At 39.1% G+C, this 27,990-nt stretch overlaps 1 protein-coding gene across 1 annotated transcript in view; it reads left to right on the top strand.

Moving 5' to 3' along the window:
- The first annotated feature begins 3,585 nt into the window (after positions 1-3,585).
- The window catches only part of LOC135698192 (M-phase inducer phosphatase), a 431,658-nt gene continuing 407,253 nt past the window's right edge, over positions 3,586-27,990 (top strand). The window contains exon 1 of the mRNA XM_065218089.1: positions 3,586-4,997. Coding sequence (XP_065074161.1) covers positions 4,808-4,997 — 190 coding nt within the window. The 5' untranslated portion in view covers positions 3,586-4,807. The remainder of the gene's footprint in view (positions 4,998-27,990) is intronic.

The following is a 27,990-nucleotide window of genomic DNA, read 5'->3' as shown; positions in this document are numbered from 1 at the left end:
TAATTGCCCATAACAAACACTTATGCAAAGTTTCAAGCAAATCGGAGAGGGTGGAGTTTCTCTGATGCGTCATTTGGCGTGGAACTGCTCAATAGCGCTATGAATTTGCGGTCACGCTGAACAGGCGTGAACTTAGCTCACGAATTTGGGATTAAGTTCTTTAAAATCCGTTTTACATCTTGCTGGATTTTATAAATAAATCATTGCAGACTGGGCATGTGCCACAAATTTGGAAGAAATCCTTGGTGATTCCTATTCAAAAAGTTGCTGGAACGAATAAAGTCGAATAATTTCGTCCCATCAACATGTTGCACACATTAGAGTAAATTTGGGAACTTTTTGTGAAGGCCAACTAGTAATAGCATAGAGGTAACTCTAAGACCAGAAGGTCCCGAAGAAACGTGCTCAACTTTTTGGCTCAGCTCTGGTACTAGCTTCGGTCCCAAGCTAATAGGAAAATCCACGAACCCCTCATTATATCTGTCAAAGTTTCATAGCGAATCAAAACAAACATAATGTACACACCCCAGTAGGCCTGGGTTCAATCCCAGTCGGCGCCGCCTGATCTCTCTGATCACGCCTTCCTTCGGAAGGGAAGTAAAACCGTTGGTCCCCGGTTCATGAGTTGATGGGTCGATAGGTAGGGTCCAGGTGTGGGAGCTGCCTCCCTGGCGTCGGTAGCATTGGTGCTCAGCACGGAAAACAAGATCGACGGAAAACAAACCAAGGGAAAAAAAAACATATTGTAGTACTAGAATTTCGACTAGTATGGGGTACGCTTATAGATGTACTTGAGACCAATAGGCTAGTCAAGTAGTGAGCCAATTTAAAATCGTTTTTTCCACCGGTTGGTAATAGTTTGTTGATACAATCAATCAAGCGCTTTGGAATTACGAGTACTGAAATCGTTCATGGGCATAAGAAGTACTGCTGGACCGCTTTCCGGATAGACAATCTATTCCTTTTAACTTCTAGCGCTGCTTTTGCCAAAGTTTCCTTTGATTTTTTTTTTTTTTTATTATAGTCACTTTAACACTCTTGGGTCATTCGTGACTTGTCCGGGGTGAGATTTGAACTCGTGACTTTGGCGTGAGAGGTAAGGATGTTAACCACTACGCCGGGGTCGCCCCCAGTTTCCTTTGAAAAATGAGCATACTTCCGACTTTCGACTGACTTCTTGTAGGTCCTTGGCATGATTTCTGATTTAAAGAAGCCCTGTAACAGGAAACAGTTTTAAATATATAGATGATTGCATATCACCCCGTAGCAGATAAGATGATTTAACCAGAGCAATAAAATGTATTATGTATATTTTTTTTTGCAGAATTGTATTCATGATTGGACACTAAAACCTGGGAGGTGCCCGATTTTGGTAGATTTAGTCGTATTTTCTTACAGGAACCTACGGTTTCCGATGTCTAAATCTGAGCTTAAAATTCGCCGCCGCACGAAGTTGAATGTCTACAAGAAGCTGATTAGACCAGTGGTCCTCTACGGCCACAAGACCTGGACTATGCTCGTGGAGGATCAACGCGCCCTTGGTGTTTTCAAACGGAAGGTGCTGCGTACCATCTACGATGGAGTACAGATGGCTGACGGAACGTGGAGGAGGCGAATGAACCACGAATTGCACCAGCTGCTGTGAGAACCCTCCATCGTCCACATTGCAAAAATTGGGCGATTACGGTGGGCTGGGCACGTCGTTAGAATGCCGCACGACGACCCAGTGAAAATGGTTCTAGAAAGCGACCCAACAGGAACAAGAAGAAGAGGCGCGCAGCGGGCAAGGTGGATCGACTAAGTAGAAGGTGACCTGCGGACCCTTCGCAGACTACGAGGCTGGCGAAGATCGAGTAGAGTGGAAACGACTTCTTCGGACCGCAGAGGACAACAAAGCCTTAGCCTGATTGGTATGGTAAGTAAGAATATGCCAACAAAACAACAAAAAAATATCTCTTTCACTCGGTCAATAACCATACACAGCAAAAAGAGTGTAAACAATTCATACGTGATGACAGGTGCTGATGTTTATGTTTATTTTAACTATAAACGAACAAAACCTGCATATCAACAAATGATACAAGTCACCCCACTGTTGCAAGTCACGCTGTTTGACGGTAATCACACAGTACTCACCTTTTGTTTACATGACTACGATATTATCTCTAAAGCTAACCGACATGCTCGTGGAGGACCAATACGCACATGGTATTTTTGAACGAAAGGTGTTACTATCTACGATATTTTTGAATGGAAAGTGTTACCTTCTACCATCTTCTACGGTGTAGTGCAGATGGAAGACGGATCGTATAGGAGGCGAATGAACCGCGAAGCTGCTGGGAGAACCACCCATCGCCCACACCACAAAAATAGTAATCCGATGGGCTGGGCACGTCGTAAGTATGTCAGACGACTACCCGGTTCTTGATAAGGAACCGACTGGAACGAGACGAAGAGGCGTATAGCGGGCAAGGTAGATTGATCAGCTGTAAGATGACCTACGGAGCCTTCACAGACTGCGAGGCTGGCGACGTGAAACCATGGATCAAGTGGAATGGAGACGACTTCTGTGTACATTAAAGAACACCCAGGTACTGGTGCTTGATTGGTAAGGTATGTTAGCTCGGAATTAACTAACTAAGTTCGAGCATATTGGCATAGTTTGGTTGAAATGGATGACTTCGACCTCAGATGGTGTATTCACTTGAGTCTGAAGGACCCATGTACATGAATTATAAATAGAGGTTCTCTATAAAGGGTGTTCTTCACCGCCCAGCACAAGTTTGATGTTCCGGAGGAAGTAAGGAAGCAGAAAGTTCAAAGTTTGTCAAGAAATACATTATTTTTCAAGCGATCTGCTCATGTGGCAAACGGAGTGTGCCGTTCGTGACTACCGGGACTGAAAACGGGGAGATCTACCTCAAGGAGTGTCTACAGCAGCGTCTACTTCCTCTAGGTAAACTAGGTAATTTTCTACAGCGTTTTATCCGTGATGCAATTTGATGTGGGACACCCTTATATTGCAGTTCATTGCCGAGATTGTCACATCTAAACGAAATTGTCATATATCAGCGATTGTTTGATGCACAGTTTGACTTAAGGTGCAAGATGATCATAAACATTCCAAACTGGTCATAGCCGTCTGTAAAGACAGTGCAAAGAAAAAAGAAAAAAATCATTCCATGTTTATTAAAACACCCTAGATTTAACCCACCGTTTCTATTCCTTCAATTCGGTTCCCAATCTAGAGCCATGCAGAATCTCCATCAAACACGGAGTAGGTACCTACAGTGCGAGAGCCATCCCGAAGAATGAAAATGTGACACTTCGCAAAAGAGAGGGAGAGAGTGAATGAGTGCAGAGAAGAGAGTGTGCTCCAGCACGGGGCAGCCTCCAAGGATACGAAGATCTCTGGAGCCATTGGAGCGCTTTTGATCTCGAGCCAACAGCAGGGGAGCAGCATCCTACCGGGGATGATAGGTGGTAGAAGATAAAAAACCATCGGAGCTGCTGGAGAAGGATATTAAAAGGCCACCCGTACAGCAGTGTTATCGTTAGTTATTCGACGTTTTCGGACCCGTTAGGATCTGTTTTTAGGCGAGCTCTCTTCTCGGTCACATTTGTCGGTGTTTGGTAGAGTCACTGCAGTTTGCTGTGTGTGGCTAAGGTACGACCTTTGTTTCTCTTCCACGGTTTCGAGTGAGGCGTGAAAAATTGTGGGTGGTGTTTTGATTCCCGTCTGCTTCGGCATACCGCGTGTGTGGTGTTACTTTCTGGTGGTAATAGAAGGAGTCATAAATCCGGTTTTATCACCTTACCGGAGCATGCTTTCGTGGTGCTTTCACAGCCAACAGCCACGCAAGTGAAAAAGGCCTCTCCAAAAGAAAGTTGATCTCCTAGGCTCCCATCTCTCGCAGTTCAAGAGGATGTATTCCAAGCCGGAAGGGTATCGATATCAATAAAATATTTTGCATATTACATAAATTTCGCATTTCGGTTGATAATCTGGCCCTGTAAGTCGTGTTCGTTGGGTACCAGTTTGTGCCTGTACGTATTTGCCAAGGAGGTTGCATGGTGTTCGCGGTGAGATTTATCATAGTTATGCCGTGGTGGGAGTCGTTTTGAAAGGAAAATTAATTGCTGCTCCTCCCAGTGGAATAATTTTGGGCTCGTTTCGATCGTCGTGTCCCGACGGTGTGGTGTGTGTCACGTGAATCGCGGCGCCAGTGAAAAAGGTCGATGGGTAGAGTTTCAAAACACATGTCCTCAAGCGGCCTGGAGTGTGAGTGTTTGTTGTAAGGTTGTTTCGAGAGTTTTTCAATAAAAAAAACCCGATCCAGACAAAAATAGAAAAAGCGGTTGGAAAAATAATCGTATCCTAACGGAATCAATCAATTATCGCTCCGTCAGCTGCGTTGGCACAGGCGACGAGCGTTATTCTAGCTGTTGGGACTGTTGAAGAACGATCCAGTCTATTCACATCATTGTGATCCAACAATAGCAGCACACAAAACCCCATGTCGGAGTGAAATTTGAGAAAAATAAACCAAACAAGAAAAGCCCTAGCAGCATAAAAAAAAAAAAAGAACGGCCGAGTGAGAGGAAAACAGATATAGCCAGTTTGGGGGAGAGAGGAGTGAAAAGTTGTGGAAGTTGGGGTGAAAAGTGGATCTAGTAAGAGTGTTTTGTGATAGCTATACCGATATCTAAAGTCGACTGGCTGTGTTTTGCCGTGTACAAGAATAGAGGTGGTATTTCGAGCCGGTTTTACAATTCAAGGTGCGGTGAAGTGTTTGGCAGTCAATGGATGTTTGTCATCTTCTGCTGTTTCTACGACCTGTTCTGGGTACTGCCGGCTGTTCGAGCTCAGGTGCTTTTGCTATCTCTACCGTTGTTGTACCGTGACAGCAAGGAGCTGCCGCCTTGTGTTGCCTTCTTTTTTGTGTGGAACCGTTATCAGAGAAAAATCGTCAAAACGTGGGGCGAAATCAAGAAAGGTAAGTGTCCATGGATTCAGTGAGATGTAAGAGGGTGATGAGGGCAGGGGAGTAGAACTTTTGTTTATGTTGATTGGTGATATCTGCTGGTGATGGGCTTATCGGGAAAGCGAATAAAAGGATTACTTTTCGAGTGAGGATTGATCTGCGAAGGTGGAAACGGTCTGTCTGTCGATGAAACATATTGTTGTTATCATAGGAACGGTAGTTGTATTTTGTGTAAACACATTAGTATATTCGATGAGCTCTTTGAATTCAATTTCCTTGATTAATACGATCTTACTGAAGGGCCGCCAACTCTCAACTTATGATTTTCTGAGCACTTCCGCTTGTAAGTAATTGAAAGCTTTCAAATAGAATGCAATGATTTTGTTGTCAATGGTGACTGGGTGTTTTCAACGATTACAAAGTTGAAGGAGATACTTTATTAGTTTCAATATTGATTTATTTGTTTATTGATGTATATTCAACGGTCCTATTGAACATCTTATAACTACTTACAGCGTTTGGAAAAAAACACAGATATATTATACAAACTACAATGAAAGCTTAATAGTTAACAGGAATCAACAACGACATTATAGTACGAAAACAAATTCATGACTCATTTCGACGTTTTTCTAAAACAACTTATTCACGACAGCAAAACCATTCTCCAACGGCGAGTCCAGTGATTCGGAATTTGATCGCACGCAGCCACATTGAAGCTTTCAAAGCCAAATATTTCCATTTCATATTTAATGTAACTCTGTAGCAACCTGGTCTATACAAGGTGTGGAATTGTAGGTCTGAATGTGTTGGAGCACTTCGTTTTTCACTCGGTTTTCATTCCGCTTCGCACGATTCGTTTCTTTCGTTCACTCAATTACCCTTGTAGTGACGTCATAATGTTTGTTTCGATCGGCGCTTGCATAGGAAATTTAATATGGGTTATAGAATTTATGTATGTTACCAAAATTTATGAATGGTCTGCCACTAAATGTTGAGATAATTTATTGATTATTGAATTATCGTACTGTATACCATGGAAAAGCAGCCTGTTTGTGAGTATTGCCTGTTTTCAAGTAAGGAGTTATGATAAAAAAAAACAAATCGCCAGCTGATATTTCCCGGCGACTTTACAAAATAATTTAATCAAGCAAATTCATCATTCAAAAATATCTAGGATTTGTTTTACTTTTTATTTCGCAAATTTTCTTTCAAGTGTTATGACGTCGCCACTATCTTATGCCGCAAAGTTTACATTTTTCCCTCTACCAACACATACGTCAGGGATAGATCTCCACACCTTGTATAAACCAGTTTGACTCTGTAGTATGTTATAACTCTGTAGTCTGAACATAGCATAAGGCGCTGTACAAAAGTACAGCCTAACGGCGCCGGTGGTGTAGTGGTAAGCGTGATTACCTCTCACCCCAGCATGCCTGGGTTCAACCTAGTCGGCGCCGCTGGGATGTTCTGAGGCATAACATCTCTGATCACGCCTTCCTTCGGATGGGACGTAAAGCCGTTGGTCCCCGGTTCATGAGTTGATGGGTCGATAGGTAGGGTCCAGGTGTGGGAGCTGCCTTCCTGGCACGTCGGTAGCATTGGTGCTCAGCACGGAAAACAAGATCGACGGAAAAAACAAACCAAAGGAAAAAAAAAAAAAAAAAGTACAGCCTACACACCCATTTTTAATTGCCGTAAACCAGCAAAATTTTGCTGGATTTTGCCGAGCTGTAAATACAGTAATTCATCCAGCAAAATATGATTGCCGAACGACCAGCAAAATAAAATGTCGCAGAAATGACAGCTCTTTACTGTAAATTCAGTAAAATTTCACTGCTTCTTTCAGCAAATTCAAGTGAAAACCATTTTGCTGTATAGCCAGCAAAATAAATTGATTTGATTAAATTGATTAGGTTTGATAATTGATAATTGAGAATAAGTAAACTGTGTTATGCATGATGATTATTTATTTAAAAAAGCACAGTAGACATTTGATTGCCGTTATCTTTTTTCGTCAGTGAGATCTTGCTTTTTAATTGTCTAATGCAGGCAGAAACTAAGGAAAATTTGGGGAAAAGTGTTCGCTGGAATCAAATGGATAATATTTCTCAATTGAATGAATGATAAATTTGAATAAGTTACTTCATTATACCTGGTAAATGCGGCTAGTAATGTGCACGAAGAATTTGTTATAAAGTGCACTTCGATCCACGAAAACAATAAACGCGGGAAAATAAAACACATCTCGGTTTTGACAGATCATGCGGGTAGCTGAACAACCAGCAAAATTTTCCGCATTGCTGGTTATTCAGTATAATGTATTTTTGCTGGAAGTAGTTCAGCAATCCGTTTTGCTGGAAATCGATTCTGATTTTTGGTGTGTAGGGGCCCTTGAATGCTGATTTTTGTTTTTCCGATATCATAGTTCGGTTCAAAATAGTTGCAAAGCATCAAAATAGGGAACATTATAGTATCGACTCCAATAATGCAATCACCACAATACTCTAATCCGATTCAGTCCCAGGATTATTTCTAGGAACATTCTACAAATGTTGTTTTAATTTGGAAAAGCTTGGAAACATCCAGAAATACCTTTTTGAGGCGTCCAATAGGGCCTACATTTATATGGGAGGGATTTTTATTAATTTTTTCAACCCCCAGATTTGTTCCATTCCGATGTACATGAGCTGGCGCTTTTCGGACTTGATAATCCTCAGCCTCAACAAGGTATTGTACTATGCCTCGAATAATTGGATGAACAAGTAGAGCTTCGTAGAGCTCCATGATATCAAGTCCAGTCTCTAATTGTTACGGTACAGTACTTCAAATTCACCAAATTATCCTGAAGTTTAGATCTGGATGTTCCACAGGCTCACAAAGTTTTAAACGATGTCTTCATTTATTGTTCGAATCCATGGAGCTGCGTAGCACTTCAGGTACTCCAAATTATCTTGATGCTAAGATGTTGATGTTCTTTTCATCAGGATCATAACTTACAGGATCTGATGAGGTTCTACAATGTTCCACGTATTTGTATAGTAAATCAGGACATTATACAATTATTTATAGAGCATGAGCATGAGCATGAGCATGATTGACCGCCCACGGTTGCTACTCTGTTATTGCCAGATCAGCTGTAATTACACAGAGAACCAATAGACGATGCTTGGGACTAGCAATCATCCTCAATGTGTAAAAACTGGTGATCTCAAATTAGGCAATACCAGCGCCAGCCGCGCCTGAACGCAGGTCAAGAAAGGAATGGGTAGGAATGTGTTGACGTGACACTCGCTTTGATGGAAGCCGAGAAATCCTCTGCACTTCCACGAGGAGTCACTGGGATGTTGGGTAAGAGGGTAGGGTTTGCAGCAAGGTTCGTTTTGGTAAACGATAAGCTGAATTGATGTTTAAACGATATGGAGGGGTTACTGTATAAATAAATAAAAAGGAATGATCTCAGCCAAATAACCAAGTGGAGCTACACCAAAAGCAACCGGCCAAATTCATATTATATTATAATAAAATAAAAAGTAAATAACAATGATAAGCTATTTGATACACCTTCTGGTCCTCCAGGATCTACAGGACAACTTTTTTCTAGAAATGAAAATTATAGTTATATAATGATAGTTATATAGTGATATAATGAGATTTTAAAAATGTGAAATAAAACTAATTTACTAGTCATGCAATATATAAAATAATGTTAAATAAACAAGTATTACAAAATACAAATAAGCTCGATTTCAGTTAACCTCAATACATTCAACTGATTTCAACTTCTGATATTTTATTGGAATTGAAACAAACACTTTATTATGCACCATGGAATTTCTTAACGCAATATGAAATGCTTTTTTAAAATATTGGTAAACTTTCATAATGCATCAATAGTCAGAAAAGTCGAGGTTATTTGGACAGTCTCCAGTTTTTATGCAATTGTAATCATGCATTCCAATGTTTTTTGTATTTTCCTGAACGAAGGCTGAAAATAGTGAATCATTATAATATTAATCTAAAAATGTCGAAGAGCTGAAAATAAACTTTAAGATTTAAATCAATGCGTCCAGCCTAAACGGAGGGTTCGCGAACACAATAAACTTCCTCATCACTCATATTCAGAATTTGATTAAATAAGTATTTACAAATATACAAATAAATATATCAATAAGTTATGTAACTTTCTATCCTGGAAAGGAAAAATTAAATGGTTAATTTCACTGTCATATAAACGTTAAACATACATTAGAGAAAATCAAATGATGTTACGTTGCTTCTTCCAGTTGTGTTTTGACCCTGTTATAAATATTTATCAATGAATATTTAATAATAATATAATAGGACCTAGGATGTATTCAAACTCAAACTATTAGAGCATTTCTAGCTCAAATCGTTAAAAAAAATGTCAATTTTGTCTCGACCCCTTCTGATTTGAATGAAACATTGCTCACGTGTTCGCTGCTACTAATGGTTGCATTTTTCATTTAAATATGAGTTTTTCCTCCAGAGTAACTTTTGAAAAGGGCGTATAAAAAAATGGATTATTTTTTTTTCAAAAAATCATAACTTGAAAATTATTGATCTGATCAAATTGGCATATGAAAAAAAGTTTTAGGTAGTTAAATTATCTTTGCGGAAAAAAATACACTGAAAGAAAAACTTAGTAAACTAGTATTTAAAAAACGTAAAACGATGATTATCTCAAAACACCCCCCCTTCGATCTTCATAATTTTTTTTTTCAAGAAAATTGATGAAATATCCTTGAATTTCGTGGAAAGTGTATGCTGGTAACTTCCTTAAAAAGAATTCTATAATTTTTTAAATTTTTGTTGATTTTTACAAGTTGATGAAAATGCATATTTTTTTGAAAAATAATAATTTATTTAGATTCTACGCATAATTTTCGATAACTTTGCATATAAAAACTTTTTTGCTAAGTCCAGCCGTTCTCAAGTTAATGCGAATTAAAAAAATATAATTATAACAATTTTCAACATTTTAGGCCATTTTCAAATGTTCGTCGAGATGTCTAGCAACGAGATTTTATTTCATGATTGTATATTAAAAAACAAACAATTCATTGTCAGATATGGTAGCTGTCAGACTTACCCGTTTCTATCTAGAGGCAGCGGAAGAGAAGCACGTTGATGTGGTCAAATGAAAGATTTGTTGAGATAAAAAACAGTATATATTTATTATTTTATTTTACAACTCATATTATTTGAATACATTGAATAATTTGGGTGTATCGTTTGAATTAGAGAATATTTTTACTGCAATTTGGTTGTTTGAAACTGGAATATAGCAATGATATTTTCGAGTTCCAGGAATTGGTTTCACTTTCTTAAAAATTGGATCAAATTCCGTGTCAGCCTTTTTGTATTCTTCCGTAGAAACATAACAAAATGACATTTTTGTTTGAAGATCTTCTTTACGACTATTTGCCCAGTCGTACAGTTGTTTAGGGTTCGTTATAGGGTGCTCGTGTTGCTTAGCTAAACTTGCTCTGGTTGCCATTCTCTTAAGGGTACCGCCAATCGCATCATAAGGACCTTTGCCGTGTGAAGTTGCAAAAAAATGCCATTCAATTTCTACATCTACATCTACATCTGACATAAAAATACACTTTTAGACTGTTATTTGCAACTTTAAAAATTCTAATAATTTTGAGATAAACAACTGAACTGCTACTGTGTCATGCTTTGAAATTGATTTAGGTAGAGGTGATGTTGACATTATACCTATCTTCATTAGGTACAATTGATTATAGCAAACTTTTTTAGGTGTGAGTGTAAGAAGCCTCCACGGGGTGCTTTTTTTATGTAGTTGTGATATCGCGGGATGAGCTCTTAAGGCACAATATGGTATACGTCAGAGAAGTACCTAGATAATTTACCTCAATTACAGGTTTAATAACATATTTGTTTACCTGTTTATGTTTTGAGCCTCTGTTATGACATACACAATTCTATCCAGGTAAACAACTAATAGAGGACAGAAAAAAGGCACATGAGTGGGCTTGTTGATTATTTGGGTATATTTGAGAGTATTTACTTATAAACTTGTTTCTTTTCCGCTGCGTCTAAATAGAAACGGGTAGGTCTGACAGCTACCATATATGAGAATGAATTGTTTGTTTTTTAATATATATTCATGGAAAAACATCTCGTTGCTGGACATCACGACTAACATTTGAAAATGGCCCAAAATGTAGAAAATTATCATAATTATTTTTTTTAAATTGCATTAACTTGAGAACGGCTGAACTTAAGAAAAAAGTTTCTTTATACAAAGTTTTTGAAAATTATGCGTAGAATCCAAATAAATTACTATTTTACTAAAAAATATGCAATTTCACCAACTTGTAAAAACCAACAAAAATTTCAAAAATTATAAATTTTTTTTTAAGAAAGTTACCAGCATATACTCTTTACCAAATATTAGGGCATTTTGTCAGTTTTCTTGAAAAAAAAAATTATGAAGATCGAAGGGGGGGTGTTTTGAGATAATCATCGTTTTACGTTTTTTAAATACTAATTTACTAAGTTTTTCTTTCAGTGTATTTTTTTCCGCAAAGATAATTTAACTACCTAAAACTTTTTCTCATATGCCATTTTGATCAGATCAATAATTTTCAAGTTATGATTTTTTGAAAAAAAAATAATCAATTTTTTTATACGCCCTTTTCAAAAGTTACTCTGGAGAAAAAAATCTAATTTAAATGAAAAATGCAACCATTAGTAGCAGCGAACACGTGAGAAATGTTTCATTCAAATCGGAAACACTCATGACCAACCGGTTTGCGTTTTGGGCTGGAAATGCTCTATATCAAGATGGAAATAAAATCATAGTGAATTATTCGTATACACCTAACCGTAAAAAGCCGAGGAACATGCATCATGCGACCGTGGTCATCACTCTGACAAATGAAACGATGAACGATGAACATACACAAATCTCGAATACTCCCCCGAAGGGACGCATCCACTCCCGCAAACAATGCATCCCATCGTCAATCCGGCGCAACCAGCATCCCGCCCACGCATGCCAACACCACCATCAGATAGGAGAAATTTTCCCCTACCTGATGGCGGCGCCACAACGCGCGGGCGAGCCACCAACCACACCAAACCGACAACCAAACGCACTGCCCACAAAAGCAGACCCGTCCCCTCGAAAATGCAATCGAGAAATGTGTAAGAACAATCTTCAACTGGAACATACTCACCAAATCAATACATCCGGGAGCGCATTCCTGATGCTTATCTTTCTCTAGTCATCTCTAAACAACCACATCTAAACCTCTTTCCACTCTGTGCACAAAGTAATGCATTTTGCAAAAACCTAATAATAGATCCACGCGGTCAAGTACCAGCTCCACCGTTACATTTCTTAGGTCGATTCTAAGCTACAATAAACTATCAAACATGACCAAACACAATCACGATAGTGAAATCGAAACTTAAACACACGAAATCTTTCCAATTCAGACACAATAGTTAGCTCCAAAAGCTCTTTCTACACATCAACCAACACTACTAATAGCCTCACAATAATTCCAGGACATTATACAATTATTTATAGAGCCAGAAAAATATCAACATCCTATCTTTCGGATAATTTGGAAAATGCGAAACAATTTGCTATCACAACAAAATATCCCACATGATATTATTTGGCTCCATATCTCTACGGGATCAAACATTTAGTCATGGTATAGTATAATATCTCGTTGAGCCTGATCATCATCAATATCTAAATGTCACGATATTTTGGATAACCGGAAGTACTTTGTTTTTGCAAATACAAATCCATGGAGCTCTATGGATTAAAAAAAAAGGTAAGACATACAGCAACACCTTGAGCCTGTACTGCCGCTCACGGCAGGTTCGTCTCATAGCACAAATCAGCAAGCCGAGAGAAACGCGTTTTAAGTTTGCTTCGTACCATTGCTTCTCATGGGATGGGACAACCACTTTGGCTGTTTTTCAAAACTGTTCCAGCACAAAGTTGTTGAGTTTATACAGTATTATGAGAATATGAGTGACCAATAGGGTGTTTCATTTTGAAAAAAGTGATGAATTTTTGATAGGCCACCCTCCAGTTCGATTCATAGCCCCAAAATATGAACCTGTGCAAAAAATGGTAAAGATTGATGAAGGTTTAGAGGTCGCGCCAATGATTTGGATTTTGTATGGAGATTTTGGTGAATTAGTATGGGAAATTATTGATTTTCGTTTACATTGCTCTAACTTTGGTTGTAGTTGTCCAAACGTTGAAAAAAAAAATATGTGGTTGTCATGACAATGATCAACAAGCCTGTTGTTGTTGCGATGAAATTGGCGTTGTTGCCTTGTACATATTCATCTGTCAATTTACCCTATTTTGCCATTTTTTCACATTTTTATAATTCTTGATACGCTGCAAAACTGAGCGTAGCAACTGTAGGCTTTTTGTTTATTGCCATAGCAATAACATACTAAATTTTTTCGACATTTGGACAAGTAGAAGCAAAGTTATAGCGATATAAGCGATTTTTTAAATTCTTCCATAGTAATTCCCATACAAATTTCAAATCATTGGCGCGACCTCTAAACCTTCATCAATCTTTACCAATTTTTGCACAGGTTCATATTTTGGGGCTATGAATCGAACTGGAGGGTGGCCCATCAGAAATTCATCACTTTTTTCAGAATGAAGCACCCTAGTGACCAACTGCAAAAAAACGCAAATGGGACCGACTTGTGATGAGTGGCAGTAGATCACCAAGATCTGATCTTCAGGATGAATTGAAGTATCATAAATATACACATCTGATATGATGCAATGAGGTCCTGCGAATCTCCATGGATTCATATAGTAAATCATGACATAATTCAAGGCTTTGTTGAACCTGTAGAGTATCAAGAACTTATCGTCCGAATATGTTGGAGAATCGTTAATATTTTGTCATCACAGCAATATATCCCACATGATATTAAAGGGCACAGTGGAGCTCTTCGGGTTCAAAAATTAAGTTGATGCATAGTACAATACCTCGATGAGCCTGAACATTATTAAGATCTGAACTTCAGGATGATTTGCAGAAACAATGATTTTTTGTCAGTTCTAAACAGCCCTATTCATCTCTCACGATGTGAAGAAGTTCTACGAAGCTCAACAGATTCATGTAATAAATTAGGTCGTCGTACAAAACTTTATTGAACTTGTAGAATTCACAATTCAAAAATTAAGTTAATACATAGTGCAATACCTCATTGAGTCTGTAGAAAATCATGATCTAAATTTCAGGATAATTTTCTGAACCTGAAGAACTTTGTCATTATAAATAAATATCCCACAGTATGTTATGAGGCTCCAGCTCTATTAGATCTTAAAGATTCTTCTTCTTTGGCTTTAAAATTCCTATAGGGACTTTACGTTGACCCTCAAATTTGTGTTCTATGAGCACTTGCACAGTTTTTATTTGGGAGCTTTCGATACCTGTACCTTTTCTGTATTAGCATAATTATATGGCAAGTAAAATCATAGTCTATGCCCAGGGAAATTTTCCAACCCAAAAAATTCCTAGACCGGACCGAGCATCGAACCCAGTCGCCTAAGCATGGTCTTGCTTTAGAGCTGTGCCTATACCCACTGAGTTAAGGGCGGCCCCATCATGATCTGATCTTCAAATTGATTTGGAGAATCAGAAATATAAAGTTAGTAGAACTATACATATAACGTATAATATATCAGTACATTGTACAAAACTATGTTGAGCATTTAGAACACCAAGATATATATGTCCCTGATTGATAAAATTTGTTGAATTGATGTAAGTCTATTATTTCATGAGGTTATGGAGATTCAGGTCTTCAACGTGTTCATGAAAATTCTATTCCATATTTTTTTTCTCAAAAGTTTTAGTATTGTAGGACAATTTTGCTGAAAAATGTGTATGGTTATCTTTAAATGGTGAATGTTGGCAGTTGATTTGGTGTAGTAGTCACATATGACCCCGTTTGGTTAAAGAAATGTCTTTCTCATGACAAATGATACGACTTACGAGTTAAATAATAGTACGTGATCAGCAATGGCAAGTAACAAAGATACAACATAATGAATTCAAAGTGTTTTTTTTTGTTACTTCATACGCGAAGTTTGCGATTTTCAGAGTTGGTTAAAAATGCTATCTAATATGAAGCTTCAGTGTGATAATTTATTAGCTAGAGTAGGATCTTTAGAAGAGGGTAGGTGGATAGTTCCGTTAGAGTACGGCACTATGAAAATTGAATAGAAGTTGAAAATGAGCGAAGGGCCATTTTAATGCGACTGTACAAAATCAAACGCACACCTTTTGCCTAACCCGTACGATGTACGCAGAGATTTGAATTATGTTTTCAAATCTACAGGCAAAAAGTGTGCGCTTGCCTTTGCTTATTACTGTCTGCGGCTGTGGAATAGTTCTAGCGACGTTTCATCACTACCTAAAGCCCCACGTTGCGAGAGCATTTCCAGTCGATGGTGTGTTATAATGCAATTCTTCTTTACCCAACTATTGTGTTGCTCCCCTCTTCATGACCAAAGTGGTCATCTCAGAGAGAAAGCAGAAGGGTGGTTGTTGCGTGCTGTACCATCATCAGCACTGTTGACGGCTACTCCCGCCTTGAGTTGTTACATTCAAAGAGTTTTTATGTTACTTCATACTTCAAATCTCCGTGTACATCGTACGGGTTAGGCAAAAGGTGTGCGTTTGACTTTGTACTGTCGCATTAATGGCCCTTCACTCATTTTCAACTTCTATTTTTCTATTTTCATACTGCCGTACTGTAACGGAACTATCCACCTACCCTCTTCTAAAGGTCATTCTCTAGCTAATAAATTATCGTACTATAGCTTCATACTAGATAGCATTTCCAACCAACTCTGAAAATATTGAATGTTTGTTTGCAACAAACGCGGTTGATGACACAGCTTGATCGGAACGGTGGAATGACATAACAAAAATTTCCCCATTGATTTACATTTATCATCACCACGTGTGATTGCAAACACACTTGAAAAGAATTTTATCCTTTTCCTTCCACCACCAGAGTTTTTTTTCCGTCGATCTTGTTTTCCGTGCTGAGTACCAATGCTACCGACGCCAGGAAGACAGCTTCCACACCTGAACCCTACCTATTGACCCATCAAATCATGAACCGGTTACCAACGGCTTTACTTCCCTTTCGAAGGAAGGCGTGATCAGTGATGTTATGCCTCAGAACATCCTGGCGGCGCCGACTGGGACTGAACCCAGGCCTGCTGGGTTGAGGGGCTGTTACGCTTACCACTAAACCACCGGCGTCGCTCACCACCAGATTGTCATGACAATCGTTGCAAGCGTCTATATTGTGCTTGATTTTTGTGTCATTCGGCCGAATGGTCATTAGGTCGAATGGGCACTAGGACGAATGTTCACTAGACCGAATGCCCACTAGGCCGAATGGTCAGTACGCCGAATGGTCCTGATGTTATCGGTCGTCATTGAAAAGCAATGCAACTATGATCTGTCAATCTAATTGAAACTTTTATTGGCTTTGTTGTCTTGTGAATTTCAGCTATAACTATGTTTGAACGAAATTTCTAGAACAGTATAAGGAACATTATGCCATAGACTACAAATTTTTATATGATATGGGTGGAAAGTTCGTAGAACAAATACTTTAAAATTCTTCACTTTTAAGATATCTTCGAGCATGAAACTAAGTCAAACTTCAATAAAATCACTTTGAATAGTCAACCTTTGGTCACAAAGTTGATAGATAACACATTAAGCTTTGCTATGAAAGTTGTTCCAGCAGTTTTCGTTGTTTCAGTCTCGAGATATAAATATAATAAGTCGTAAATTACCTTAAAAATATAAATTTAAATTCAGATTAACATGGCGAACAGTAATCACGGTTGACCCGGTGCATCCCGAACATTTCTGTTAAAATGAACAGGTCTACTGCTCATGCTCATGTTTCAAAGATGGATCAATATGTGAATCATCATAAGTTTTTTTTTTAAATTTCATTTCATGGTCATGGAACCTAGAAACTAACCTTGGGAGCCCTGAATTTTATCGATACAGCGAGTTTTGAGAATGTAGTTGGGCTGATGCCCCACTCCCTTAAAAAATTACTAAATATTGAAGGGGCAAATTCTTTCTCTGCGATTCCTTAAACTACTTTTTTATTATTATTGTTTTATAAATTTATTAAGAATTGATTAATTAACTACTGCATTTTTCTTCTATTGTTGTGTATTTATTGCCTCGAAGATGGGACCTATTTGAGTGTTGTTGGACTCGACATAAAAGTGATATATGTGTCAGCCTTAGTTAGTTTTGTAAGGAGGATCCTGCTAGGGTTCTCAAAAAATTCCGGCTTATGCGCCAGACGAAGAAGTCGTCTGCCGAGAATTGCAGATATGTGTGCCCAGCTAGCAGTTTTCGCAACCCAGCAGATTCCACCCACTAGAGTAACCCAACGACCAAAAACCATCAACGTCCCAAGTCCAATAGTCCAATCGTTCTTTTTCCCCCCAATTTTTTTTATTCTAATTTTATCTTCCAATTGTTTTTAATTGATTGAGTAAATTTTAAAATACGGTGCATGTGAAACAGGTTTATTAAAATCAAGTTCAGTAAAGTCAAGTTCGATTTAACGAAAAAACCTGGTTTTGAAAGGTTCTAAAAATCCATTTATGGTTTGCTCGTTTTAATTTTTGTTGTTGTTGTTTTATTCACAAAACCCTGCTCTACCTCTTTCTCCTATGTGTGACGTCACTCTTCCCTTCCCCCCCTTTGTGTTCCCTTGTGAGTCGTTCTAACCCCTAAAAAAGCTTTCTTCCCCTACTAAATATAATTCAGGGTCCCTACTTATAAATCGGTGTGCTTGTGTGTGTGAGGAGAATGGTTCGCGTACTTACGGTTGCTGCTCAATGGTACCTGGTCGAGCCACACTCGTCCGTAGTGGGTGGCTCGTCCGTATGATGATGGACGATGATGATCACCCCGACCGTTGCCGGGGGGGAACCAATCTACTTCAGACCGGCTCGATGATGCTCGATGGTTCGGTGCCAAGTTGTTCACCGCGACCAAGATGAAGATGCGACGGTTGGAGATCGCTTTGACCGCAACGATCGCCGGGTCAGACAACGCCGTATCCTAACCTCAAAAAGGGAAACGATGAGGGAGCGTCGCCAGAGTGGCGACCAATAGCGTGCACCGGGTGGGGCGGATGTCGTTGAGTGGCGTTGCCGGGCGAAACTCGCTAGATAAGGAATTCACCGTTTGGGATAGTTCGGGTGTGCACTAGCTTCGTTGGGCGGTTTTTCTGTGGGGTGGTATCGCACGGAGGGCCTCCGGTTTTCAGGACGTGAGTCGGGCGGTTTACGCTGACGTTGGCAGCCTTCCCCCTTGTGGACCTTCCCACGAAACAGGCAATCACTTTAGGCGTGTGATGCACGTGGGGTCGAGTTCTTCATCCGATGACCAACGCTCTCCGAATGTCCTATAGTGGTACGCAACCACGAGGCGATAGGAGCACTCAGGGTAACCAAGCCCTGATACCACCAACCAAGGACTCAAATTCACTCTGGGAGGTGAACCGATCGAAATACCGTCCAAAATAAACCCGCAATATGTTTAGCGAACGTTCCTGCCACAAGCCCAAATCGCTGTTGCCACCGCTCAGTGGCTTCTGTAGAAACAAAGAAAACTCCTCAGAAACACATCACACATGTTTTTATCCACTACTTTACCTGTATTCTCAATCTTTTCACTTAAATTACTCCGACTCACTTTTAGCTACCTTAGCCTGTTTTTCTAGAAAAACCTTTCAATAAAAATTTTAACTGATTAGGAAACTATCTTCACTTTTGCAAATAAACTTCGCTTACTTTTATAAACAATTTTCGCACTCGTGACTCACGTTTTTGTGTGCTTTTTATGTATAAAAAAAGGTTAATAAATTCTGAAAAAAATAATTACACCACATTACAACCTATTCATTTTTTTTTCTTTAAGTTTTCACCGTACTTGATTTTATTATAGGTTTTGTTCACTGCACGGATTTTCTTAAAATTCTGTACTGATCTTCTTCACTCGGCGGTCCAAAAGGGAAAGACCAAATAGCTCTCCCTGACCAACCAATAAACTTCCCTTCTATTCATTTCATCTTTTCAATATTCCAAGTTTTGTTTCCGGTTCTATCTTGATTTCTAAAATTCATCATTAGATTTCCCTGTCATTAATCATTGACATGGGTGAAAACACAGTCACCCCACTATCATCGTCATTTCAAAACAAATTGATTCGAGCACTCGAATTCACTTATTGCCTAAGCACTAGGAGCAACCAACTCTAACGCTTCTATATGAAACGATCGTTTGACCGTTTCAGTTTTAGTTTTCATTATTACATTAAATTAAGAACTTGAGCCTGTACAAATAAATCAATTCATAAAAAAAAATTAAATTAAGAATACTAAAAACTTTAACATATGTATCTAAATTTAAGTTTGGAATAATTTAGTAGTTTTCATGCAAGATATTTTTTGTGACTGCACTATTTTTAAATTTTCAGGACATCGGAAAAATAAAATTATTTTCAATCAAACATTTGACGTGTCACCCATTAAACCAACTGATCTCTCGATAACAAAATCATTACCCCGTTTGAGAGTCATATTCACTAACGTCTCAATCGAAATTGACCTAAAACTTCTTCTTGCGGACCATTGTTGAAATTTGAATATGCAAGAAGGGTCAGATCTCACCATTGGTGGAAACATACAGTTTTTTTTAGGAAAAATGGATGTTTTCATACAATATATGCAACATTTCATGACTTGTGTCATTACTTCACAAGATCTATACTGTGAAAGTGTGCGATACATGCATGACGTTTCATTTTTGTGCATCATATTTAACAGGAATTGACACTACTTTTTCGAAATGTGAGGACTCTAATGCTAAATCAATATTCTATAAACAGCTAGCTGCCCGAGCAAACTCTGAGATCAAATTGTATACTTAATTTGACGGTGTGATGTTGCTAAGAATGATGATTTACACACTTAGAAAAATTGATCTAAATGTAGGTGCTCTGAGACTGACATATACGACCGTCAATTTTTACATAAAATAGACGTGAAATTCTCGGAGCAATTTAATTTTATTTACATTACATGTTTGTTTACGTCTCATCCTTTATGTCAAAGATGGATTCCGTCACGTGTAAGATTAGGTATTTCTAAGTTTGTAGGGTACTGTCGTTTTGGTCGTTAAGCCCGAGCAGGAGAAAATAACTAATGAATACCTAATTCTGATCTGATACCAACATTTGGTATTGACCAGCATGACATAAAAGGTAAAATGCCAAAGAATAATACCATAAAATTATATGGAAAATACTTTGTTAATACCAAACATTGATATTTGGATACCACAAGAATACCTGGGTGGTATTGTTTTGGCATTGCATTATCATAATTTGGTATTGGTATGGTATTTGGAATGGTATTGTGGGAACATTTTTTGTATTATTTTTTGGTATTTTACTTCTTATGTCAGGCTCATCCATACCAATTTAAGGTATCGATATATTCGTTCCTGCTCGGGAGATTAAGGTTATGGTTAAAATAAAAAAAAATTGAGAGCTTAAAAAATCTTCCAGTAACATCAAATTGAAAACTAACTGAAAACCCAATTTGATGTACATATTTCCAGTTGACATCAAAAATTGTGTTCAAATTGCAACAACATTTTCAGTTGTTGATTTGCTGTAAAAGATACGACTGAAAAAAAAATCAACAGCATATTTATATGTAGATCAAAAGTACAGAAAATTAAAACAAAATTCGATATCATGGTTGTCTATCGTAAATTGAAATCAAAATATGATTTCAATTTGATGTTGACATTTTGGAATTGCTACCATTTTGATGTTGGACTTTGCTCGGGATGTACTGTGGCAGTTTATTGAAAAGATTCTCACAAAATGCAAAGTGTTACTGCAGATATTCATCTACCTCTCATTGCATCCAGTTTGTTCAAGCTTAGGAAAAATATGCTTTACACAGTATATTTTCCGCTGTTGTCACTGCCTTAACCAAATTTATTACCCGAAAACTCTTGCTCTGCGGTGCCCAAACATTAGCGTACTATTTTTTCTCGTTTTGGTCCTCATTCCCATTGTGTTCGTTTTGCTTTCATTTTATAGGTACCTACCTATGCCAAAATCGTGGGCAATAAATATGTGTAGATGTGGCCTACTTTCCAGTTGCAGCTGTTGGTCTCCAGTACCGTGAAAATTTGTTAAATGTTGGAAAAGTGTTTGGATTCGTGGATTACGAAGATAAGGGAAATTTGGAGTGAATGTGGTTTGGGTGGCGCAAAATGTTCATAGGGTGTTTTCCCTATTCTCACACTACGATTTAATTGGATTAAACGTATTAAATTTTTCTCTGTGATGATTAATGAATTTGTCTTATTTCTTCACTGGATATTATTTCTTTGGGCAATAACTTTTCCAGAATCAATATTTGTATACGAGTTTTATTTGATTTTAATTTCATTAACATATATTTTATAAAACTTATTGCAGTCTTTTAACGTCTTTACATAACTATCTCTAAACATTTTTGTGAATCTTTAACATAAAGCTCCAAATGAAGCAATCAGAAATAAATAAAAATTAATGCAAAATGTAATTAATACAAAAAGTAATTAATACAGTACCAGACAAAAGATATCAAATTTTATTTTTTGTTTTCTCTGCAAAAAGATTCAGTGCAATCTGTTTCTTTTCAGAATGTGCATCAAAGTATCTGAAATTTTCGTTAATGGTTGATTAATATTCAAGACTTATCCGTTTATTTGAAATCACAGATTTTTCTTGTAGAAAACAAATCACGATGTAATCATATACTTTCTTATGTCTACTAAAGTTCTAATCACAAAAGAACACCACGTGTCCAAAATTAGCACCAGCTCTACCTGCCAGAAACAAACTGACGGAAATATACGCATATGTATCCATGCTAACTAAATATGAAACGCGTAAAAGTACGGCATTCAAAATGCACTTCCATAGAGAGAACACTAGTTCCTGGTAAATTTTCCACCGCAGTTGCGGCGAATGTTGAGTGAATAAAAGCAACGTAGTGAAATAAAATACCCGCTCTTCATAGTTGCATAATACCTACTAGAAATCTGATGCAGGTGTCGACTGGAAATTAGTAGCACTTATTGCCGTTGCTAAATGTATTCAGAACTCAACTGAAGCTGACGCCTCTGAAAAGTGGTTTCAAGCGGTGTGAAATTTGAATCAGGGAATAATTTGCTGCATTACCTCACAGTTGCTCTCTGGAAGTAGTAGTTCGTTTCGAAGAAATAGTTAATGATTTCATTTAATTTGTTAATGTAATGATGTAACGTCGTATAGTGAAACGAATTTATATTCAACGTCTTTGAAAAAGGAGTGTTTTTCCCGGAAACTGAACTAAAAAGGTTGATTTATTAAAAAAATAAAAAATGATGCAACTTAGAAGATTGTATTGATTGACTCCATCTCAACAATCATACACAGCTCAAAAAAGAAGCGTAAATTTCTGTTCATATAATGCACATGAATGGAGTATCCTATATCATACATGTTTACCAGACGCGTCCACCTTCGAAAAGGTGGGTTACACAAGGTACTGTGCTTTTTAATATTTTTTGGACTAGTTGATTGGTTTCGGAGATATGGCTATGTATGAGCCATGATACCAAATCCGGCCTGGCATGAATAAAAACCATCATATCACGCATCAAATGACATGATAATTTAAAACCCAATTCAGTGGTAGTAGTTAGTTTTCAGAGCCAAATACTACACTGGCCACATCCGGCCATGTTTCGGGAACCTCCGGGTAAGTAGACAGTTTCTATCTAGGGTTAGTATCCATCATGCGATAACTTAATTTACACGAGCATCTATCACCTCACATCATATGAGCACTTTAGTCGAATTTTTTTATAAGATGGGTCAGATATTGTCATCGGTAGATTAATTCAGGTTTTAAACTATGTTCTCTATAACATCGGGGGTAGGACTGTCCCACCCACTCCTCACGTCTCTGTGTTTATTTGATAGATCTCCATTGATTTATAGCGACAAATAACATGGTCACGACTCATAGTAGTCTAGTCGCATAGGAGTATTGAACGAAGACCCAAAACTTGATTACTTAATAAAAAAAAATAACTTAAAAACTTAAGAAACCCACCCTGATTTTTTTTTAAATGTTGTGTAAAAAAGTCTGAATTTTCCGAGGGGGGCAACACATCTAAATCTCAATTCTAGATGCTCAAAAAATCTCACACTAGCGAATAAATCTTCGAAAAATCTTCTTTCATTTCTCGCATCTACTTGCATCGTGCATCATCTTTTTGCAGGAAATCTTCAAAATCGTGATAAATCTTCTTTCTCTACTCAGCGTACGCGCAGCTAGCCACAGCAAAACACAATATTTCCTGCATCGTAGATAGAGTCGTCCCCCTCGGAATTTTCGAGGAAAAATATCAAAACATTACACTCTCTGTCCACAAACCATAAAAACCAAAAAAAAAAAACAATTATATTCTTTGTTTTTTAATACAAAATCCTAATTTTTCAACATGATTTTATTTTTTCTAACAAGAAATATTTAATACCTTTCATTTGATATTTTGGTCTTTGAAATTGGCCCAGTGTTTCAAAAGTTATAAAAACAACTGTTGACGCCAGGATAGACTGGCCGAAACTCAGGGCCTGGGGTACGAAAACGTAAAACAAACTTCACATTACAAAAAAGTTCAGATTTATTTTACAATATTTACAATTGTTACAATTACTACACCCATTCCCGATCTGTGGGCAAGGGGTGCCAACGAGGCGAGCAAGCGCGCGGTCTACACAGAGTCCGTCTGTGCAGACGATGGCTCGGCGGTCAACTATCAAACTGTTCTATTGCTGCTGCTGTTGTGGTGGAAGTGGGTGTGGTAGAGTAGAAGAATAATAATAATAATAATAATAATAATAATAATAATAATAATAATAATAATAAAAGTATAGCTTTATGTTAAGGAATTCAAAACAATACTTGAGAGTTAAATCAAGTAATGAAACACCCTATTTAAGTAAAATCTCAATGAGGAAACGAATGAAAAATACGTAGGGTATAAATTCGGGCTGCATACGCTCGTTGAGGACCATCTCGGAACCTGTGACCCACCAGCAGCTGAGTTCGAACCACTATCCGGTGGTGGCCGATGTGGGCTCATCCGTCAACCGATTCCAAGCGTCCCGACGCAGCTACCGTAGCGTCAGCTGGGATCAGTTCCAACACTGTGTCGACTCCATTGTCGACTACGGTGTCCTTCCGGAGACGCCCGAAGACGTTGACCGGTGTCTGCATTCTATCGAGGAGGTGACATCCCGGGCCAGGGAACAACACGTGCCAGTATTCAGACAGGTGAGCAATACTCTGAACTTTGACAGATCTACCAAAGACCTTATAAGACTCCGTAACACCATCCGAAGGCAGTACCAACGCTCTGGGCTGCCTGTCCTTAAGATCCACTGTAATCGCCTAACAAAAACCATCCAAGTCAGGATGGTTGACCTCAGAAATCAGGACTTTGCTAACAGGATCCGCTCTCTCCCAGATTGTGCAAAGCCCTTTTGGAAACTAACCAAAAGTCTTAAAAATAATCCAAGACCCATTCCACCACTGACCCCACTGGATAGTCCCGGTGACCCAGTGGTTCATCTGATAGCTCCTGAAGAGAAGACTGCCGCGATAGGTCAACACTTCGTCAGCTCTCATAATCTCGGACATAACATCGTCAGCTCTCACGAAGCTGAGGTTGCTGAAAGTGCAACCAACCTCCATCAGATTCCAAATATTTTTTTCAGAGGAATCCGAGATTAAGGCTGACGAACTGTTGGCCTATATCAAATCATATAAAAACACGAAGGCCCCAGGTTTCGACAACATTCTGAATCTGGAACTCAAACACTTGAGTTCTAGATTCTACAACCATCTGGCACTGATTTTTAATCTGTGCTTCCGACTTGGCTACTTCCCCTTGTGCAAGTTATCGACCAATCAACCTTCACTCAGGGTTATCAAAACTGTTCGAAAGAGCAGTACCACCGGCTCCTAACATCTGCCGATGAAAACAACTTGTTACTCGAGGAACAATTTGGTTTTCGGAAAGGTCGTTCGACCGTCCACCAGCTGACTCGAGTAAGAAACGTTCTCAGACGGAACAAGGCTGTTTCGAAAATATCTGCCATGGCGTTGTTGGACGTTGAAAAAGCGTTAGACAATGTCTAGCATGATGGCCTGGTTTTCAAATTGCAGCACTACGGTCTTCCAATCTTCCTAGTGAAGATAATTAACAACTATCTATCGAACAGGACGTTCCGAGTCTCTCTGAATGGCATCACATCGGATGCTTTCAACATCGGTGCTGGGGTTCCACAAGCAAGCAACCTTGGCCCCATTCTATTCAACCTGTTCATCTCCGATATGCCGGCTCTCCCTGATGGTGGATCGTTGTCTCTGTTCGCAGATGACACATCCATCGTCTACAAGGGTAGGGTCATTGGAGCTCTGACTGCCAAACTTCAGAGAGGCCTGGACGTCCTATCAGGATATTTCAACAGCTGGAAGATCCGTATCAACGCGGCAAAGACCCAGGTCATCATATTTCCACACTCTTAATCTACCAGACTTGTTTCGTCGGTGTATAATAAGATCTGCCTGATCGGCACAGTGGTGGAATGGTCGAAAAAGATTGTCTACCTCGGCTTAACATTAGACAGCAAGCTGATTTTTAGGGAGCACGTTGACCAAACCAAAACCAAGTGCAACATCTTGATAAGATCACTGTATCCACTCATCAACAGGAGGTCTACTCTATCCCTGAAAAATAAGCTTGCTGTCTACAAACAAATCATCCTTCGCGTAATAGAATACGGGATGCCAATCTGGGAGAGTTGCGCCAAATGCCATCACCTTAAAGTCCAAAGGATCAAGTACAAGATCCTTAGGATGGTCCTAAACAGTCCCCCGCGGACTAGAAATTCTGAGATCCACCTCCTGGTTGGAATTCAGACATTAGAAGAACGGAGAGTTTTTATCCTGGAAAGGTTCAGAGACACCTGTCTGAGATCAACTCATCAGATCATAGGTGATCTAGCAGCTCGTAGGTAGGTAGGTTATCACTGTTTTCAAGTAAAACATAACACACCTCCCAAGATATTCTGTAGACTAGCAGAAAAACGTGAATACGTAAATTAGAATAACAAATTAAACAAAAATGAAGAGCCTAATAGGCAAATCAATTAAAATGTTAAAACAATGTAAAATCATAATTAACAGAAATAAACGTAATTTTACTACTACTACTACTACTCGTTGAGGACATTCTTGTGATGAATTTTAGTGGAGAAGCAGCAGCAGCAGCAGCAGCAGGAACTGCAGCACAGCAGTCAAGGAGAGCAGCCAAGAGCATTGCGGATTCGTGTAGCGGTGGCAGAAGCTGGAAACCTCGGTCCGGTCACGACAGTGGGGTAGGCATGAGAGAGGTACATCTATTTTTAGGCTATAGAAAGCACAGTACGTTCTAACCTGTATGTGCCTATACGACCGGTTTGATCTGCTTGTGAGAAGCGTTGAAATGTCCCAGACGATGAAACTATTGTTTCTCATCATATGGATGTCGATCAGCTGTGTGCTGCATATAGCCGAGTTGGAGAGTAAAGGCCGGCGCACAATGGATACGTTTTCAGGTTTTTTGACAGTTAGCCCATGCATTATGTGTCAAAAAACCCGAAAACGTATGCATTGTGCGCCGGCCTTAAGAACAAGCATCTTTTCTGCACTATGGGTACGGGGGTGCCATCTTCAAGAGTAGCTGCGCCAAGCTGTTCTTCCGTGGGTAGTGCAACTTCCAGCTGCTGCACGTAGTCCTGGGCAACTCAAGCGTCTCGTTATTGCTCAATGTTGGGTCGCGGCGTTCGACTTCGACGGGTGTTATGCACCGTCGAGAGTTTTGAGCGCATATATAATGCAGCTAAGTAGTGATCCGCATCTATGTTCGTACTGTGACGATTTTGATGTCCAGTTACGAACAGCCGTCGTACACCTGCTCCAGCTGCGCATAGAACGCTTATTTCTCGTCGTCGGGTCTCCCTTCGTGTGGGCAGTGCACGTTGATGATGCTGTAGTTGAAGAAACGGCCCTTAATCCTCAACTTGCACATCCTCGCGTTGATCGGCTGCCAACCAATCACGCGTTGGCGCATCTTACCCAGCACTACAAAGCCGGTTCCCAGCTCGATGGTGGGTCCACAGCTTTGGTAGAAAGCAGCCGCTCGATGCCCGCTTTTCCATACTTTTTGTCCCGTCCAGCAAAGTTCCTGCAGTGCTACGACTTCGAAGTTGCGTGGTTGAAGTTCGTCATAGATTAACCTATCGCAGTCCGCGAGCGATTTGCAGTTCCATGCTCCGAGTTTCCAATCGTAGTCCTTATTTAGTCGAGTAGGTCTGTGTCGATTGTTCCGATCCGTATTTCTTTCTTCGGTATTTATAACTTTATGTTTTTTTTCCAGGGCGGTTTGTTGGGGGTGTCCCAACCCCCTGTCTCGCCGGGGAACCATTGTGCACAGCTCTGTTTAGAGTCACACGCTGGCACTAGGACGGTATCAGCCACTCCTAACATGGAGAACAGACGCTGTTTTGAGCCGCACCTCCATGGTGAACAGACGCTCGGGTTCGATGAAGCATTTCCTCTATCACCGTAACATTGCCCAGGCTACGCCACCCAGCTGTGTCTATGTTTCAGCTGGAAGTCTTTTGTTATCATATGACTCGGGGAGGCGTGAGGTAGGAACTTGTGAGGACTAGAGCTAGGTACCTACTCCGCTTCTTCCAGGCTGTCAACTCACCATTTTGTA

Source organism: Ochlerotatus camptorhynchus, unplaced genomic scaffold (assembly GCF_037179485.1).
Source record: "Ochlerotatus camptorhynchus isolate MF236.1 unplaced genomic scaffold, CSIRO-AGI_Acam_v1.1 ptg000083l, whole genome shotgun sequence".
Classification (NCBI taxonomy): Eukaryota; Metazoa; Arthropoda; class Insecta; order Diptera; family Culicidae; genus Ochlerotatus; species Ochlerotatus camptorhynchus.
The sequence above is the reverse complement of the archived record's forward strand: the minus strand, read 5'-3'. Positions and strand labels throughout refer to the sequence as shown.